We start from the raw sequence: 18,984 nt of genomic DNA, 5'->3' as shown, positions 1-18,984 counted from the left end.
CATCTTCAGATCTGTCACACCATCAAAAAATATTAGTTTTAAAACTACTAAGAAGGTTCCCCACATCTTCAGATCTGTCACACAACCAATAAAAGGATCTATTCTGTTTGCCTCCCCCAAGCTTAGTGAGCATAATTTTTTTATGAAAAGAAAAAAAAGAAAAACATTGTTAATTCCTTTGAGTATGAACTATAAAATACAGAACATAGTTTAAAGGCAATGTAGTGTTAAGAAGTATAAATGAAACAAACGTCACATTATAATACAACGTTTCAAATTGTATTAAATGACCCCCCCGGCGCACGTGCTATTTTCTTACATAGTAATGTGCTATATAACAACAATTCATTTGTAACTGGCGGTCATAAAAAACACTGGGGCGAAACAGAATAGATCCCAATAAAAATATTGGTTTCAAAACTTCTAATTAGGTACCACACATCTTTAGATCTGTCACACAACCAATAAAATATTGGTCTCAAAAGTTCTACGACGGAATCAAGTATCTCCACATACCAATATAATACTGTTTAAAAAGTTCTAATGCGGCAGCACACATCTTTCAGAAAACTGATAAATATTGGCTTCCCGGGAAACTATTAAAAAGTCGGATCTTTCCCGCTTGTGTCCCCCAGTGCGTTATGCACCCCCCGTTAAAAAGCACGTGCAATTACATAGTAAATCATCGTGTAAAAAAAGGTGTGCGCCAGGGAGCGCAAATAATATCCACCCACAAAGTTGGGGGGGGGGCACAAACGGAAAAGATCCAAAAAATCATATTTTTAATAGCTATTTTTCTTGCTCACAACTCAACTTTCAATACATACTGAAAAATTATTTCCTCAATCAAGCAGTTACCATCATTGAGCTTCACAGGATTAAGAGTAACCTGCGGTGACTTTAAAACGTTGTCTAGATAGTGAGGTAATTCATTTATAAACCTAATCACGTAATTCATTTAAAAACACACCACTAATGAACGTAACAGATGACGTAATATACACATAAAATCAATTGAAGAGCGGTACCAACACGTGTATAATAGCGCTTTCTTGAGCTCTAGGGAGTGTAAAATATAAAACAAAAACATTTTCGTCTGACGTCAAAGCAAATAGAACAAAGCTGGCAGATTGCCAGAAAATAGCCGCAATAGCTTCGTAGATCTGCAGTCTCAAAAAAATTGTAAAAAAGACAGACCAAAAAAATTCGTCTTTTCATTGAAGGCTGATATGTTATATTTTGATTAAAAATCTGTATAAGTTTTTGCTGCCTCTATTAGCTGCTCTCTAAAAATCTTCATTTCGAGTGACCCACACTCATTTGACCTTATCTTTTTGAATTAAAGTTAATAAAAGTCAATTTCAAAGTGAGGAAGTCATTTTTGTGAGGGAAGTAAGTCAAGTGTGACCAAAAATTTAATCGCGCAAATGAACAAAAAAGCTCGCCCGACTAAGAGCGAAAAATTACTTCACAAACGCACTTCAGTTCAAATTGCATGAACGAATGAACAAAAAGCAGACTTGAAGTGGTTGTGACGTCATATGGTCGTAACAAAAATCGCGAAGACGAAATAAAAAAGCATAGCAGGACAAGTCCCGAAATACAATTCAAAGAATTTTCATTGACTAAACAAAAAATTAGACCTGGAACGAAATGAATTGGGAAAATCATTTCTAAAAAATCAGAATACAAAAATAAACAAAAACAGAAAACCAAGTCAAAATTCCGCATGTGAACAAAAAACCACTAACAAAAAATGGAAATTTGGTTCGAACAAAAAAGGCCTAGATTGAACTACGAATGGATTGGGAAAACCAATTAGACCAAAATCCGATCCAAAAAATCGAAAAAACAGTAAAAATTAAAATAAAATTGCCGCATGTGAACAAAAAACCACTAGCGAGAAAGAGAATTTTTGTTCAAACACCGTTTTCTCACTCTACTTTAAAATTAGAGCAGAAAAAATTCACGCCGCAAAACCGCTCAATTTTTCGCTCCACTTCCTGTTTCGGCGTGACCAAAATCACTACTTCATTTAAATTCAAAAATCATGAAAATGTGTGAAAAGTTCTTAAAAAAAGACAGCGCCCCAATACAATTCAAATTCTTTGAATTGTAAAAAAAAACCAAGAGACGGCCAATAATAGCCCCAGATATCGCTGTGCGGCTATTAAAAACAAAAAGTACGCAATACGAGGTTCTGACGATACCAAGTTTTCAATGCTCATGAGATCTGTCTTGAAACACTCACAAGCCGTAACTGGCAATTAAACGTAAAAGGGACAGAATACGTTAAACTGACAGGGGACTTACCCATTAAACCGGGGTACCCTCTTGGTCCCTGTATTCCGGGCAGTCCCAAGTCACCAGGGGATCCAGGTAGTCCAGGCATTCCGGGAGCTCCTCTGGAAGATGCTTGATTCCCCGGAAGACCAGGAGCGCCTAAAAACAAATAGTATTTTCATAGCAAAAACTAACCGTCACAATTGTATTGTATTCTCTAACATTGTTACCCTGGGGTCTACGAGTCATACAAATCATAACGAATTTCTAGTACTGATCAGTAACAATATATGTTCACTGACAATACTGTTCAGCTCTGCTACAAAAACTCGACGTTCATTCATTATATGATAAAAAAATTATGTCAGAAACTGTCAAAGTAACCTCAGTTAAATCCAAAATAACCTTAGTGAAATAGTTACACAAAAACAACGATGGAGCAATTATGGACCGCTACTCTATAGGCCACATACCTGGGATCCCCCTATCTCCTTTCTGTCCCATTGGACCTGGATATCCAGGCACTCCTGGATTCCCTGGCAGACCTCTTGAACCAACAACAGAATCTCCTCTGTCACCTCTAGAGCCTTTTAGTCCAAGTTTTCCCGGAAGACCAGATGCTCCAGGTATGCCCCGCATTCCTGGAATTCCTGTGAGCAAACGCAAAAAACAAAAATGTGATATGTCCATGTTTTCCATAGACACATTACAGAGTGTATAGGCAAAATTTGTCGACCTGATGCAATTTTTATAGGTATAGTCAATTCTTAAACTAAGATATAAAAAACAAACTTTCATCATGCAAACTCAGGCCCTATTGACTTACTGGAAAAGACAAAAAGCGATATTCAACATAAAATCGACAAACTGACTTACAATAGAGGCTACTACCTGCTCTCGTAATCAGAACTTCAATGAAAAGGATTGAAAAGGCTGTAAAAATCAATTCGAAGCAAACAAGTAGTTGATTCCTATTTTTTAACACATAATAAGATATTAACATGAACTAATTAAAGATAACAAACCGATTTGAAAACGGAGACACGAGCAATAACATGCCAACGAAGTACAATAGATTTTTAATGAGCTTTCGCTAAACAGGCAACGTTGTGGTCAAGACTTCAATTACTTGTAAGGAACTTTTTTCAAAACCAACTTTTTTGATGATTAACTGATTCATATAAGAGATCTTCCGTCATAAAATGTTGCGCAAAAATATATGGAGCATGAATAAATAAAGAGATATATATGTCCACTATTATTAGGTTTTCCACTCAACAAATAAACTATCCAGATATGTATTCATCCAATCAAAAGAGGAATCAAATACTTCATACATCTCAAATTTTGCATCTTAACATTTTTTGGTTATTGCTATAATAATTAAAAACTACAGAATGAATAGAGGTAATTCACTGCAGTGATATTTGCAATAATACAAATTTGCAACAGGCAGCAATGTTTTACCTTTCAATAAATATGCAACAACGGGCCATAGATATCAGAAAAAATTGAAGGTGCGCTTCCGTCAGAATGAAAACGAAAACATTCTAAGCCTGAGGGAATCAAATTTTTATTTTTTAAATTTAAATTTCCCTTCAAACCCATATTTTTAAGGTTTTAAAAATTAGCAATTGGTATTACAAGTATGCTTTATCATATCTAAGCGGATAATTTGATCTCATGTTCGATTGTGATAGTTCGATATCTAGTCCTACGGGAGGCGGAGGCATGGCCAACAACGCGGTAGATATACTTATTAATTGCTCTCAAACGAAGTTTGTAGCAATTATATTAGTCCTGTCGGTCTTTTTTTTATGCGATTTTTCGCTTGACCGATTTTTCGTCTGACGCTTTTGATTTTTCGTCCTCAAAAACGGGATAAACAGGTAGCGCCCAGCGGGCATTAACTGCTCTTAGAGCCTTTCAGCTCAAACTGTTTTGGAGACTTATACTTAGGTTGTGAAGGGCGGTTCTTAGAGGTTGACGACACCCCCACTGTTGACCCCCCCCCCCTATTGCCCTCACCCCCCCTCACCGCGCTGTTGCCCCCCCCGCCCACTGTTGCCCACCCCCTCCCCATCAGACCCCCGAAGTACCCCCCCCCCCCAACCACCCACCCGCCTCCCATGGCTACTGACGAACAATCAACCGCTAAAAACACGCCATTTTATACTAACTTTCACAAATTTTTTCAAGTTTTTTAAAAATTTTGGTCATTTTTTGTGTTTTTTCAACCCTAGGTGTCAAGAAACCTCCTCTAGGGTTTTATATTACGTTACTGCATAGTTTCGAGTGGTAGTGGAATGGTTTCAACATTTTAACAACCCGAATTTTAGCCTTTTCATGACAAAACGTGCATTTTTTTCAAAATTTTTGACATTTATTTCTAATTATATACTTCTTTCCCGTTGCAGGGGCCAGAAAACGTCCTTAAGGGTTTGATAATAAGTTACTGAAACAATTGTTTTGCCATGAAATAGCTTTCAATTTTTTAATTTGACAAATTTTATCAATTTATTTTGAGAAAATTTGCATTTTTTTCAAGTTTTTGTTGGTTTTTAGTTTTCTCCAGCCTCAAGACTCGAGAAACCTCCTCTAGGGGTCAAAGGTAGTTACTGCATAATTTTTAAATGTAATGAATTGTTTTTCCAGATTTCAACACCACGAATTTCAGCTTTTTTTTAAATAAAATTTGCGATTTTTAAGTTTTTTTTAACATTTATTGTCAGTTTATTATCGCTATTATCAGTTTATTTGTCATTATTGTCATTTTTTCAGGTTTTTCAGCCCAACAAAAAAATCTCCGTTAGGGTTTGATAATGAGTTTTTGAAAAATGTTTGTTGGCCATGGATTAGTAGCAACTTTTATCACAAAGTTTAGCAGTTTTTTTTTGCATTTTCTAATTTTTTAGTTTTTTGAAATTTTTTTGTCAATTTCTTGGTTTCTCCAACCTCAATGGCCACATAACCTCCTCTAGAGTTTGAGCTGAGGTTACTGCATAGCTTCTGGATGTAACTGAGGGTTTTCAAGATTTTAAGATCAGCAATTTTTAAAATTATTTGCAATTTTTCAAGTTTTTTAGTCTTTTTTACTCTTTTATCATTTTTTTCCGTTATCAGTGTCCTAGGCACCTCCTCCAAGGCTTCTTGAAAAGCTGTCGCATAGTTTCTAGATTCATGGAATTTTTATCAATATTTTAATGACTCCAGCTTTAGCACTTTTTTGATAAAATTAATTTTAACTTTTCGAAAAATTTTTATGTCCAAGTTTATGTATGTTTACATTATAAATTGTCTACCTGAAGCTTTATAATGATAAATAGTCCTCCTGATAATTCGAAAAGCAGGTGTAAAATATTGGGTTTAATTTGGGTCTTATGACTCATTGGGTATTTTGGCATTGGATATTTTGTCCCGCAAATTCTATCTAGATATGCCAACAACAACCAACTTGCAAAAAAATGGCACGAAGTTGTGAATTAATGACATGTTTAATGACAAATGATGAGCTCTCGGTTGTACTTTTTAAGGCCCTTAAACTGGTGTCAACAAAAATCTTTGTCAGTGGTTTCGAGGGCAACTTTATTGGATTAAACGTTGGTCTGACTAATTTCGTTGGTGTGATAAATTGTTCGGTTGTCACAGTTTCATATCAAGTCCCACGGGCCGCTGAGGCATGGGCAAACGCGTTAAATGCGTAGCTTTTTAATAGTAAAGTGGGTTTCTTTTCCGTGGGTTTTTTTCCGCAATCGGAAATATAGATACAAATTTGGTCGAACTCATCGACAAAACTTAAAAAAGTACAGTTGAGTATCAAAATCAAACATTCAAAACTAAAGCTACGTATCAAACTCGTACTGAAAGAGTATAAAAAGACAAATGGCAATTGAGTCAAAATCAGCTGCAAGGCCGTAGCAGGACAATCAGAAATAGAACCAGAACAAAAACAGTTGAATTCTGTAAATCAACAGAATTGTCTATCAGTTGATACACTATTCTAAATGCGAGAACCATTAAAAAAAACTATGACAAATTGTTAGATAAATTTAAAAAAAACACTCCAGGGAGCGTTCCCATTTAGTTCCATCCCTTTAAACGTATCCATTTCATCGCAGCTTGGAGAATTATAGAGCGCATATCCTAACAATGTACACATGTCCTATATTTCATAACAAACATTGGTATGAATCAAATAAAATATTAACGATTCGAGATAAAAGCGGGGAAAAGCCTGCAGTTATCCTCTGGCTGCAGAACACATTTTCAGACTCCTTTTCCTCGAAGCAAAAAGCTAAACTGCATCTTCAAGAATTGATTGTGTTTGCAGTATATAAACATTTAAATATGTATTACTGATACAGTAAATACCCGCTGACTTTACTTGAACTATGTTTTCTTGACCTCAATAAGAAAAAAGATGGAATATGCATGCCAATTGAAACAGCACAAAGTTTACAGTATAGTGCTGTGGTGAATATTTTACCAATCCATGCATGTAAATATAGAGGACAAACAAGGCGACTCGGTAATGTGCGATCGCACATAAGGTTCCGACCCCGCTCATCCACAATTTTGGTTTGATTGTCTACCAAATGAGGAACATAGAAAAACCCAAAAATTCAAGTATTTTAAAAAAAAATTGGTGTATGAACGAAAAGAAAGTCTCCAAAGCAAATAACTGTGGTGGAGTATAAATGGCGCATTAGATTGATGAGATGTGCAAATATTAAGAAAACGAGTCAAGACGAATAGCAAAATCAAACAACAGCAACAACAAAAATTAATTTCATCAAAAACTTCATGTCCGTTTTAAAAGCAAAACTTAATAACAAAGTAAAAATACCGTCAGATAAAACTGATATTAAACAAAATAACTTGTAATTCATCAGAAAAGATAAGGGAGTAGTCAATAAAAAGGCTTGGTAACAATTAGAAAATAAAGAACAAAAACAGTAAAGTTGAAAAATTCGCATATTTTTTTTTAAAACAATTAATTTCGAAATAATGAAAACCGTTAGAAATCAAATAAAATACCCCATAGGTGTTCGATTACCAATGTGTCCAAAGAAGGAATTAAGAGCTGCCACTATTCAATTTTTTTACGCGGTTACAAAAAGAATATACCGACAAAAAACAAAAAAAAATCAAATAAAACTTTGCAGAAAACGCTTTCGAAACCGTAAAACAATACTATGGCCATCAAATGTGTTCAATTTCACTTTCTGCGGCCACCGATAATGTATTATGTGACCTCTCATTAATGAAACTAGGTAACAAGTAGACAGAAATGGAAAACAAAATGCAAAAATGAGTAACACTTCAATTTTTTTTCGAAAAAAAATATTTCCAAAGACATGAAAGCAATTAATTACAGAATGAAAAAATAATTAAGTTCGTATATTCTTCCAAAAGCAGCCCATGAGAATTGCAATTATCCATAATAAGTCTTATGTCTACAAAAAGAACGTCAAACATGACAAAATTCAAAAATTAATATATTTTTTTTTTCGTGTCGAGGCCAGTAAAGTCAACGAATTCTTTAAAAACAATAGATTGTGACACTAAACCCCTTCTGAAACAATCCTTTGACAAAAATAATGTCATAATTGGCCAGTAATTAACGAGACTAGATAATAACCAGACAAAAAAAGAACAAAATTACGAAGTTAAAAAATGATTTTTTTAGTTTGGAAAACAATTGTTTTCAGATTCAGGAAAGCTATCAGCTATCTACTAAAATCAGAATATCGTCTCATCTATTCTTCCATGAAAAGGCAATGAAAAGGGGTCATTGTACAGTAAAATTTCATACGACATAAAGACAAAATAAAAACGGCAGTTAAAGACAATTTAAAAAAATCAAATAAATTTTTCGAGAAAGTAGTGTCGAAGCCGATGAAATCATAATCTATATCTTCAAGCATGTTAATAATATCTATTGTGCCTTATGTTTTAAAGCCAGTGATGTGATATATGAACTGTTCATAACGTGATAATGTGACAAAACTAGAGAACATGAAAAATGGGCAAATACCTAAAAAGTAAGAAAATTTGAAATCTAGTTGTATCAAAGCCAGTAGCCATAACTTATGGCGCAAAACCGCAATAAAGATTGAATCTAATTTCAATAGAAAGAAGAAGCATTCTTTCATTGCGGACAATAAGCTACAAGTTCACCAAAGAAGGAGAAAAATAGAGGCAAAAGTTCAATACGTCATTATTTACTTGAAAATCATATACTTTTAAAATTCAAAACGATGTCCGTTTTAAAAGCAAAACTTAATAACAAAGTCAAAATACCGTCAGATAAAACTGATATTAAACAAAATAACTTGTAATTCATCAGAAAAGATAAGGGAGTAGTCAATAAAAAGGCTTGGTAACAATAAGAAAATAAAGAACAAAAACAGTAAAGTTGAAAATTTCGCATATTTTTTTTAAAACAATTTATTTCGAAATAATGAAAACCATTAGAAATCAAATACAATACCCCATAGGTGTTCGATTACCAATGCGCCCAAAGAAGGAATTAAGAGCTGCCGGTATTCAATTTTTTACGCGGTTACAAAAAGAATATACCGACAAAAAAAAAATCAAATAAAACTTTGCAGAAAACGCTTTCGAAACCGTAAAGCAATACTATGGCCATCAAATGTGTTCAATTTCACTTTCTGCAACCACCGATAATGTATTATGCGACCTCTCATTAATGAAGCTAGGTAGCAAGCAGACAGAAATGGAAAACAAAATGCAAAAATGAGTAACACTTCAATTTTTTTTCGAAAAAAAATATTTCCAAAGACATGAAAGCCATTAATTACAGAATGAAAAAGTAATTAAGTTCGTATATTCTTCCAAAAGCAGCCCATGAGAATTGCAATTATCCATAATAAGTCTTATGTCTACAAAAAGAACGTCAAACATGACAAAATTCAAAAATTAATATACTTTTTTTTTCGTGTCGAAGCCAGTAAAGTCAACGAATTCTTTAAAAACAATAGATTGTGTGACACTAATCCCCTTCTGAAACAATCCTTTGACAACAATAATGTCATAATTGGCCAGTAATTAACGAGACTAGATAATAACCAGACAAAAAAGAACAAAATTACGAAGTTAAAAAATGTTTTTTTTTTAGTTTGGAAAACAATTGTTTTCAGATTCAGGAAAGCTATCAGCTATCTACTAAAATCAGAATATCGTCTCATCTATTCTTCCATGAAAAGGCAATGAAAAGGGGTCATTGTACAGTAAAATTTCATACGACATAAAGACAAAATAAAAACGGCAGTTAAAGACAATTTAAAAAAATCAAATAAATTTTTCGAGAAAGTAGTGTCGAAGCCGATGAAATCATAATCTATATCTTCAAGCATGTTAATAATATCTATTGTGCCTTATGTTTTAAAGCCAGTGATGTGATATATGAACTGTTCATAACGTGATAATGTGACAAAACTAGAGAACATGAAAAATGGGCAAATACCTAAAAATTAAGAAAATTTGAAATCTAGTTGTATCAAAGCCAGTAGCCAAAATTTATGGCGTAAAACCGCAATAAAGATTGAATTTAATTTCAATAGAAAGACGAAGCATTTTTTCATTGCGGACAATAAGCTACAAGTTCACCAAAGAAAGAGAAAAATAGAGGCAAAAGTTCAATACGTCATTATTTACTTGAAAATCATATACTTTTAAAATTCAAAACGACCATAAGCTTTCAAGTAATCAACTAGATACAGTAATGTGGAGTTAATTAGGAACCCAATTGGGACCATCATTGGTGAGCTTTTGTTGAAATGTTCTGTTATTTAATTAATGTAGAAGAGATCGAATTTTTTTATAAAAAAGACCGACTGTTTACAATCCAAATAATTTTGGATTATACCAGTCCAAGATTGGTCAAAAACATGCCCTGCTAATGTTGTTTGTTCTTTAAGAACACTTAATTATTCGAATGTTAAAGATATTGATTTTTTGTTAGTTAAAAATCAAAAATAGATGCTGCGTGTTTGATAATCAACGAATAAATTTAGCAAAAAACGGCGAAGTTTTAATTACGGAGCACTCTCAACGTAATTTGAAGTAAAAAAGCTCCCTTTTCAGTCTACCAAAAATTGATAAAGTGTTGTTCAGGTCTGTACTTCCTGTAAATTTAATCAAAATGGACTATAGAAACTTATTTCGTGCTGTTTTTGAAGAAAAAGTCTGAATTTTGAAATATTTAGCCAGAATTTTTGACAAAAAAAGCCTACAATATTCTTGTGATTTTCTTGTTTTTACAAATAAAAATCAACAACACTTTCAAAGAAAATTAAAAAAATTTTAGCAAAATTGGCGAAGTTTTATTCAAAAATTCCGGAAAAAGTGAAAAAAATCTCGCCGGAATTCACACTATTTTCTCAAAATTTAAACCTCGATAACTCCCTGTAAAAAACGAAAATTAAAAAAATCTTTTTAATTCCATATTCTACGCTGGACAAGCTTTCTAATGATGCCAGTCTCAAAACTACGATGAATATATCGATCGGCCAAAATTGACTGAACAAAAAAAACCCGTTTGAGTATATAGTTCCTTCCCCCACAAGAGGGGTCAGAACAATTATCAGGAGGAATTTACTTAACTGCAATTAGAGAACTCTTACCCACATTGCCTGTGGAACAAAAAAATTTCGTTTCCATTTAAGGAGAAACGAATTTTAATTCACTAACGACTCATGTTTGGTTAAAAATCTGCTCAACAAATGTTTACGACTGTTGACTTTTGAATGAACTATGATATTTTTGGGAAAAAATTGAACAAAAGATTCAAACATCAGCATCAAAAAGCGTTCATCATGAAATCAGTGACAAAATATTCCAGGCAAATTTAACGCGTCCCATTGATTTCAGGAATAGAAATGTGGATATACATTTTTTTATATATCAGTTAATTTCCTGCTATACGTTAGGATTGATAGATTTTAAAACGGTTCATTGTACGCAAAACATGAAAACGTATTCAAAAACATTTTGAGCTCGCTTCAACATTAAGTCCATAGATTTTATGGTCAATGACTTTCACACACGCTTTTGAACAAAATTACAAGTCAGCATGATATAGATTTTTAGACAAAAAACAAATGTTCGTTCATGCATTTACTTCATTCAATTTAATTCATTCATTCATTCAAATTCAAAAGCGAGTAAAGTGAGCTAAAAATAGAATGGCGTCACAATCAACGTTTTGACGTGAACTTTAGTGACGTAAAGCTACTATTTATAGATTTATATCTGTATTGTCTTTTGATTACTTATCTGAATGATTCAACAGTATCAATTAAAGATCATTTAAACACGAGCAACTATTTGAATCATGAGAGAAAAGCTAATACATAACAAACTATTCAAATAAAGATCTCAGTAAGTTCTTTTTAGATGTCTGTGATCTGTCTTGTTTTGATTCCAAGGTGAGCGACGGATCAAGTTATTTACGTCACAAACTTGTCTAGAAAGGAAAGGCACATATAGTTAAAGACAAACATACAAACGGGCATACGGACATAAAACCACAAGTTAATAAACAAAATATGTTCAATTTAAAAAAATTACATTTCGGCAGCACAGAAAAAAATAAGTAAAATTATATCAAAACAATCTACTATTGCGAATCTAATATTATCTACTTGCCATAATGAAGACAATTGTTGTAACACAACTAACAAAACTAATTTCAAATATTAACGAAAAGTACTTGCAAATTTATATTTAGTTTGACTCGTAAAATTCAGCCCTCGTGAAATTTATTTGTTCAAAAAACAGTAGGGTAACTGAGAAATTGCATTTCAACACAATCAACCAGGAGTATTTCAACTGGATATTCTTAAACCTGCGCTCAGCATAAAAGCATTATAGTCTATTTTTAAGCCCACAGCGCTGACCAAGATCAAATTGAAAAGATTTATCTGACACCTAAACCAAAGGATTGTCAATTAGAACAATCTGCTTTTTTATATCGAAATGATTTGATAGAGGAAAAAATGAATTGCTATATCAAGCTAAAAACAGGAAATTATTGCATTAGCCAAGCGGATCAATCAAATGCTTGGCGGTACATATATTGATTAATAATGAAAATACAAAGATTAAAAAATATTCTACCGAAACTGGCAAGTGGTATTAAAAGCCTCTATACGCTACGAGAGGTAGTATAAGACAGCTGTACAGTTCTAGCTCTGAAGGCAGTTTCCTTTTACTAAGGTTTTCTTGAATGGAATCAACAACAATCAGATAATCTTACTCTAAAAACAATTAAGCTGGACCATGAAAGCATGTTTTCATAGAAAAAAGATTTTATAGATCTTAAACAAAAATTCAAAATTTTGCCCATCAGAATTTTTTAGCCCAGAAATACGTTTTCCATTTCTGGAAAATAATCTCGAAAAAAACTACCAGGATATCCAATGTTACAGTAACCTACACTAAAAATGATAAAAAACAAACTGCTTCAACATAAAAACTCAATCCAATTATTTTCAAAATTGCGTATTCAAATGAGCTACAATAATGTCTAACAAATTTTGAATCCATTAAAATTATTACCGAAATCCCGAATAAGGTCATAAATGGCATTACATATTTCATTTCTTTTTAAAAACCCAAGTGTAGTATCAATAACATCTTCACCAAAGAAAGATTCTAAATTTGACTAACTTTTTTCTGCTTTGTAAATTAGAGATTAATTTCCATCTAATTTTAATTAAGATTTAAATTAGATGGAAACTATGTGTTCTCCTTCTTACTTCTCTTCATTTCAATTATTAGGAGTAGGATTTCGGCGACAAAAAGCAAGACTCGTTCTTTCGAAAAAATCTCATTTTAAGACAAGGTAAATCACTGATTTGCGTTTGATCAAATAAAAAACTGTCTATATTTGAAATCTAAAAAATTATCATTGCGGCTATCATCAGCGGATTAATATATTTGAACACAATCTAAAATGTTTTAAACAACTAACTTTATAATAGGTTATAGGCATGCTTGCTCTAATACGATAATAGTGACCCATTTGGTAGAGCAATTCGATTTTGAACAAGCAACTACTTGTCTGGATTTGAGAAGCTCAAATTTCAATTAATGATAAAACTTTTTCTTTAATCAACTGATAACTGCTTTAAAAAAACAGCCAGCAGGTTGGCGGAAAAGCTGTGCAAAAGACTTGCGTGCAGTATAATATAGAAAAACACATAGATATGAGTTGAAAAAGTTAATGGTGCCCCTCAAAATGCTATGTAAAGAATTTCAGCGATAAACTAATAAAGCTTCCTAGTAAAATTCATTCCGCATTAGGTACCTTTATTACATACATGAGTTCCTTTGACCTTAAACTATTTCCTAATAACCTAAAGTTTAAAAGTACAAAAGTAATTTTATTGAGTGAGGTAAGTCACGTATGACCAAAACCTAATCACGCGAATGGTCTAAAAACCTTTGCTCGAGAGAGTAAGCAAAGACGTCAGGCGCGCGGACGCCGTTAGTGAGAGGCAGAAGTCGTTCAGAAAATTTGAATTTTTCAGCTTTGTTGTGTGAACAAACGTAGAACAAAAAAGCGCCAGACAACGACTTAAAAAAGCCAAGATCACCGCAATATAGCTTACAGCTTTGCAGATAATTAGATGAAACAAGACAATCGGCAAAACAAATTCATGCTACTCAAGAATGAAAAGATATTAAAGAACACCATTCATTTAAGTTATTTTGCTCTACTTCTCAAGTATACAAACTTCAAACTAATATTGAGCGCATGGCTCAAAAGAAAACTGTTCAAATCCAGAAACGGTGATCGGAGTTCGTTTATATGCAAACACAGCTGGCAGATTGCGAGAAAATAGTCGCAGTTGCTTCATAGATCTGCAATCACAAAAAGATAGTAAAAGAAGTCGACCAAAAATGAATTTTTTAATGAGATGCTGACCAGCAACGTAATCACACAAATGAACAAAAACGCTCTCTTTTCATTAAGAGTGAAAAAGGACGACGGTTGAAATTGCATGAACGAATGAATAAAAAGCAGATTTGAGGTGATTGTGACCTCATATGGTTGTAACACAAATCTTCCAAAAATCCACTCCTGAATCAACTGCAGACAAAAAATCAGACGCCTATAACAAACAAAACAAATACCATGACGTGCTCAAAAGTAAACAAAACAGCACAAAAATCGAAAAAAGTATATTTAAAAAAACAGAAAAAACAAATTCAATTCATTTCTTCCAGAAAAATTAGGTTATTAAAGTTATTTTTCCAAAATGTCTTGAGAAAACTTTTACACAATGAAAGTTTAGACAGCAAACACCGACTTTGTAGAAAACCACCGCGGACAAATAAAAGGGTAACACAAACGACATTTGGCAAATGCTGTTTACAAAAGTCATTAAAAAAGTGATATCAATATCAATGAATCATTTAACTACAACTTGAATTCTTAAAGTTCTATTGCACAATAGATGGAAACAGAATGTCAACTTCAATGAAAACATTTGGGGAAACATGCAACAAAATCAGCAGCAGAAACTTGCAACAATCAAAAGGTCAAAAAAAGTTGAGAACAAATGGTGTTGAAGACAAATAAATTATTAACAAGAGTCAACCATTATATATATATATCCAATTATTCTTAAATGGAGAGCAAAAAAGAGCTATCATTAGTGAGAATAAACACCAACAACAAAGAACGATAAAAAAACTGTCATAATAATAAAATCGGTTAATTTTCGGAAAAAAATGTTATCAAAGTCATTAAACCAGCAGCTTTGAATATATAACACTATATGCAATCGAACATGACTAATGAAAACTACACAAGAAACAATAATTAATGAGATTAAGTGACAGAACAAAAAATTTCAAAGGACAGGCCAAAAAGCTAATATTTGTTTGAAAGCAAGTAGTGCCGAAGTAGTGAAAAATGATTGATGTGAAAAAACCTTTAAAATCATTAATATATGATCCATACGAGAGCCAACTAGAGCTAACCATAATCGGACTAAGTGACAGAACAAAAAAAAGAACTAAAAAAGATGGAAGAGTCCAAAAAACCGCTAATAATTTTTCCAAGAATAAGTGTCAATGTCATTAAAACCATTACTATGAACCAGTAAATTCATTTGAATTCATCAAACCAGTAAATTCATTTGAAAACGCCTCAAAAGAGCCATTGAGACCTATCATTGAAGAGACGAAATAACAAAACAAAAGAGCGATAAAAAATCCAAGAAGAAAAGTTCTTTGAAAACCATTATTTGCAATCTGAGGGGTCAAACAGTGCAATAATGCCTTTCTAAAACACAGGTATTGGCCTTAAAAAGCATTGGTTAAACAAAAAGGAAAATAAAAAGAGCAAAAACATAAGTCAAATTGCCTCACGTGAAAAAAAATTCGCTCTCAAAAACTGAAGAGCCATTTAGACGCCAATCTCTCACTTCCCTCAAAAGGCACTTTGAAAAAAATCGCGCCCTATAACTTCTCAAATTTCGTTCGGCTTGTTACTCCAGCGTGACTAAAACCACCACTCCAATTTCACTTCCCATTGACAAGAAAAGGTGAAAAAAGTGTGAACAAAAAAAACATCCGGAAGCCTCCTGAATCGACTCGAAGTAAAATATAACTTATCCTTAACCAACTGCTAACTGATAGAACTATCAAGTTCATCACAGCATTCAATTTTAAACAACAGTCTGAACGAAAACTAAATAAAAACTTTTAATTATTTTTAAAACTCTCCGATAACTGCAAAGTCTAAATAACTGTTCTCAACACACCTTAGCAAACAATCCTTGCTTATTCATTAGGCAACAAGGCAACCACGCGATACTCAAACGAACATATAAAACATTTAAACATGAGCAGGAATTCAACAACTACAAAAAAATCCCAGAATTGATTATTTTATTTTATGAAAAAAATGTGCTATCAAGCCTTTGATTGTTTTCAATTAGAAATAATAACTCTAGCAATCACCCCAAGTAAAGAATTCAATCTGACAAAATATTCTGAAATCAGAAAAATTAGGCAAAAAAACGTCAAAAACAGAGAAGCTAAGCAAAAAATAAATCAACCTTAGCCCGTTTTCTTCTACTAAAACAAAAATAAATTGAGATTAACGAATTGAGAAGTCCACGAATAAAACCATGAAAATCATTTGCAAAAACAAAAATTACCAAAGAAACTAAAAACATGAAAAACAGTACAAAAATCGGTAGATTTCTGGAAAAATTCCAGAAACCACTCTAAGATGTCTTCGCCAAAAAGCACCATGCCGAATAACTAATTTTTATTTGTAGTATCAAAGAAAAGAAAAATTATCTTAATTGAAATGAAGAAAATTTAACTAAAATAAAAATTAAAGCAAAAAAATACGAAAAATCAATAATGGTTTCAAATTGTAAAAGCACAAATACAAAAGAAGAACAAAACCTAAAGCAATCAAGACAACTTCAATGCTCACTCAAGTTCTCATAAGCCCAAATACGCACAAAAACATCTCTAATTTTGAAATAACGCGAAAAATGTAAGAAATTAACAAAAATGATTTTTCGCTCTTTTTTATCAATTTTGCTTGTTACCAAAGATCTTGTAATTAATTTGTGAAGGAAACTGCCAACGGTCATTACCCTTAAGTACAATTACAAGTAAAAGCAAAAAAAAACACAAAAATGGGCCAAAAATTGTTAAAATAGCCTTAAAACCAGAGAAATACTTCAAAACATTCAATTAGGGCAAATTCCATTTAATTACCAGAAACCTTCGGTACATTATCAAAAAACTTGAAAAAAATAAAGTTAGTCAAAAACAACCTTTTACACAACAGATGTGTCCGAAAATAACAGAACCGCTTGAAAAAGCCGCACGTGAACAAAATCGCTGATCGACAATTTTCTGACAACTTCATTTCTCGCTCTGCTCTATAATAAGGCATGACCAAAGGAACCATTCTCTCTTTTCTTCGGTCTTCGAATTCGGTCATTGAAACAACTTTTTGAAACTTTATTCACTCCCTGAACTTCGGGTTTTCTTCCTCGCTCACTTATCAAAAACAAAAAAGCCGGAAACAACTCAGAGTAGAAAACTGATTACCCTATGTAAACGAATGAACCTCATAGTTGCTTCTGATGTTGAACTTGAAACAAACTGGCAATGGAAAAGTAACTGACAACAAAAACTGGTGAAGAATCTGATTTAAAACTGCTTATTAAGAATTGCGCTTCCAAAAAAAAGACTGGCAAACAATAATTAATGAGATTAAGTGACAGAACAAAAAAAACAAAGGACAAGCCAAAAAGCTAATATTTGTTTGAAAGCAAGTAGTGCCGAAGTAGTGAAAAATGATTGATGTAAAAAAAATTTAAAATCATTAATATATGATCCATACGAGAGCCACCTAGAGCTAACCATAATCGGACTAAGTGACAGAACAAAAAAGAACTAAAAAAGATGGAAGAGTCCAAAAAACCGCTAATAATGTTTCCATGAATAAGTGTCAATGTCATTAAAACCATTACTATGAACTCAAACTAGTAAATTCATTTGAAAACGCCTCAAAAGAGCCATTGAGACCTATCATTGATGAGAAAAAATAACAAAACAAAAGAGCAATAAGAAATCCAAGCAAAAAAAAGTTCTTTGAAAACCATTATTTGCAATTTGAGGGGTCAAACAGTGCAAAAATGCATTACTAAAACACAGGTATTGGCCTTAAAAAGCATTAGAAACAAAAACGAAAACAAAAAGACCAGAAACATAGGTCAAATTGCCTCACGTGAAGAAAAATTCGCTCTCAAAAACTGAAGAGCCATTTAGACGCCAATCTCTCACTTCCCTCAAAAAGCAGTTTGAAAAAAATCGTGCCCTATAACTTCTCAAATGTCGTTCGGCTTGTTACTCCAGGGTGAATAAAATCACCACTCCAATTTTATTCTCATTGACAGGAAAAGGTGAAAAAAGTGTGAACAGAAAAAAAACAGCCGGAAGCCTCCAGAATCGACTCAAAATAAAATATAACTTAAACCTTAGCAAACTGCTAACTGATCTATGAACTATCAACTTCATCATACCATTCAATTTAAAATAGCAGTCTGATGAAAGAAAATATAAGGAAAGAAAACAAATTATGAAATTTTGCTGGAACACATTTTGAGTTGCGACTTCAAAACCAGTATTTACAATATATCAAATATGATTCAATTATGTTTATCAAACAAAAATCAATTGACGGGGAAACAACAACTATAGATCTCGAAAAAGGAGTAATACCTGTTAATTATTTTAAAAACTCTCCTATAACTGCAAAGTATACATAACTGTTCTCAACACACCTTAGCAAACAATCCTTGCTTATTCATTAGGCAATCAGGCAACCATGCGATACTCAAACGAACTTAAAAAACATTTAAACATGAGAACGAATTCAAAAGCTTCAAAAAATTGCAGAAATGATTATTTTATTTTATTAAAAAATGTGCTATCAAGCCTTTAATTGTTTTCACTTAGAAATAATAACTCTTACACCAATCCTAAGTAAACAATTCAATGTGACAAAATATTCTGAAAGTCAGAAAAACAGAAAAATTAGGCAAAAAACGTTAAAAAAAGAAGCTAAGCAAAAAAATAATTCAAATTTAGCCTGTTTTCTTCAACTATAACAAATATAAATTGAGAATA

The 18,984-nt window shown here is 32.6% G+C and overlaps 1 protein-coding gene across 2 annotated transcripts in view; it reads right to left on the bottom strand.

Annotated features, from left to right (window-relative positions):
* LOC142341717 (uncharacterized) overlaps window positions 1-18,984 on the bottom strand; it is a 188,137-nt gene that overhangs the window by 128,945 nt on the left and 40,208 nt on the right. For both annotated transcript variants that reach the window (XM_075392882.1, XM_075392881.1), the window contains exons 14-15: window positions 2,757-2,933; window positions 2,314-2,442 (exon numbers count right to left, since the gene is read on the bottom strand). In XM_075392882.1, the coding sequence (XP_075248997.1) occupies window positions 2,314-2,442; window positions 2,757-2,933 (306 nt within the window). The remainder of the gene's footprint in view (window positions 1-2,313; window positions 2,443-2,756; window positions 2,934-18,984) is intronic.

This window comes from Convolutriloba macropyga, chromosome 6, assembly GCF_964194025.1.
Source record: "Convolutriloba macropyga chromosome 6, txConMacr16.3, whole genome shotgun sequence".
NCBI lineage: Eukaryota > Metazoa > Xenacoelomorpha > Acoela > Convolutidae > Convolutriloba > Convolutriloba macropyga.
The sequence above is the reverse complement of the archived record's forward strand: the minus strand, read 5'-3'. Positions and strand labels throughout refer to the sequence as shown.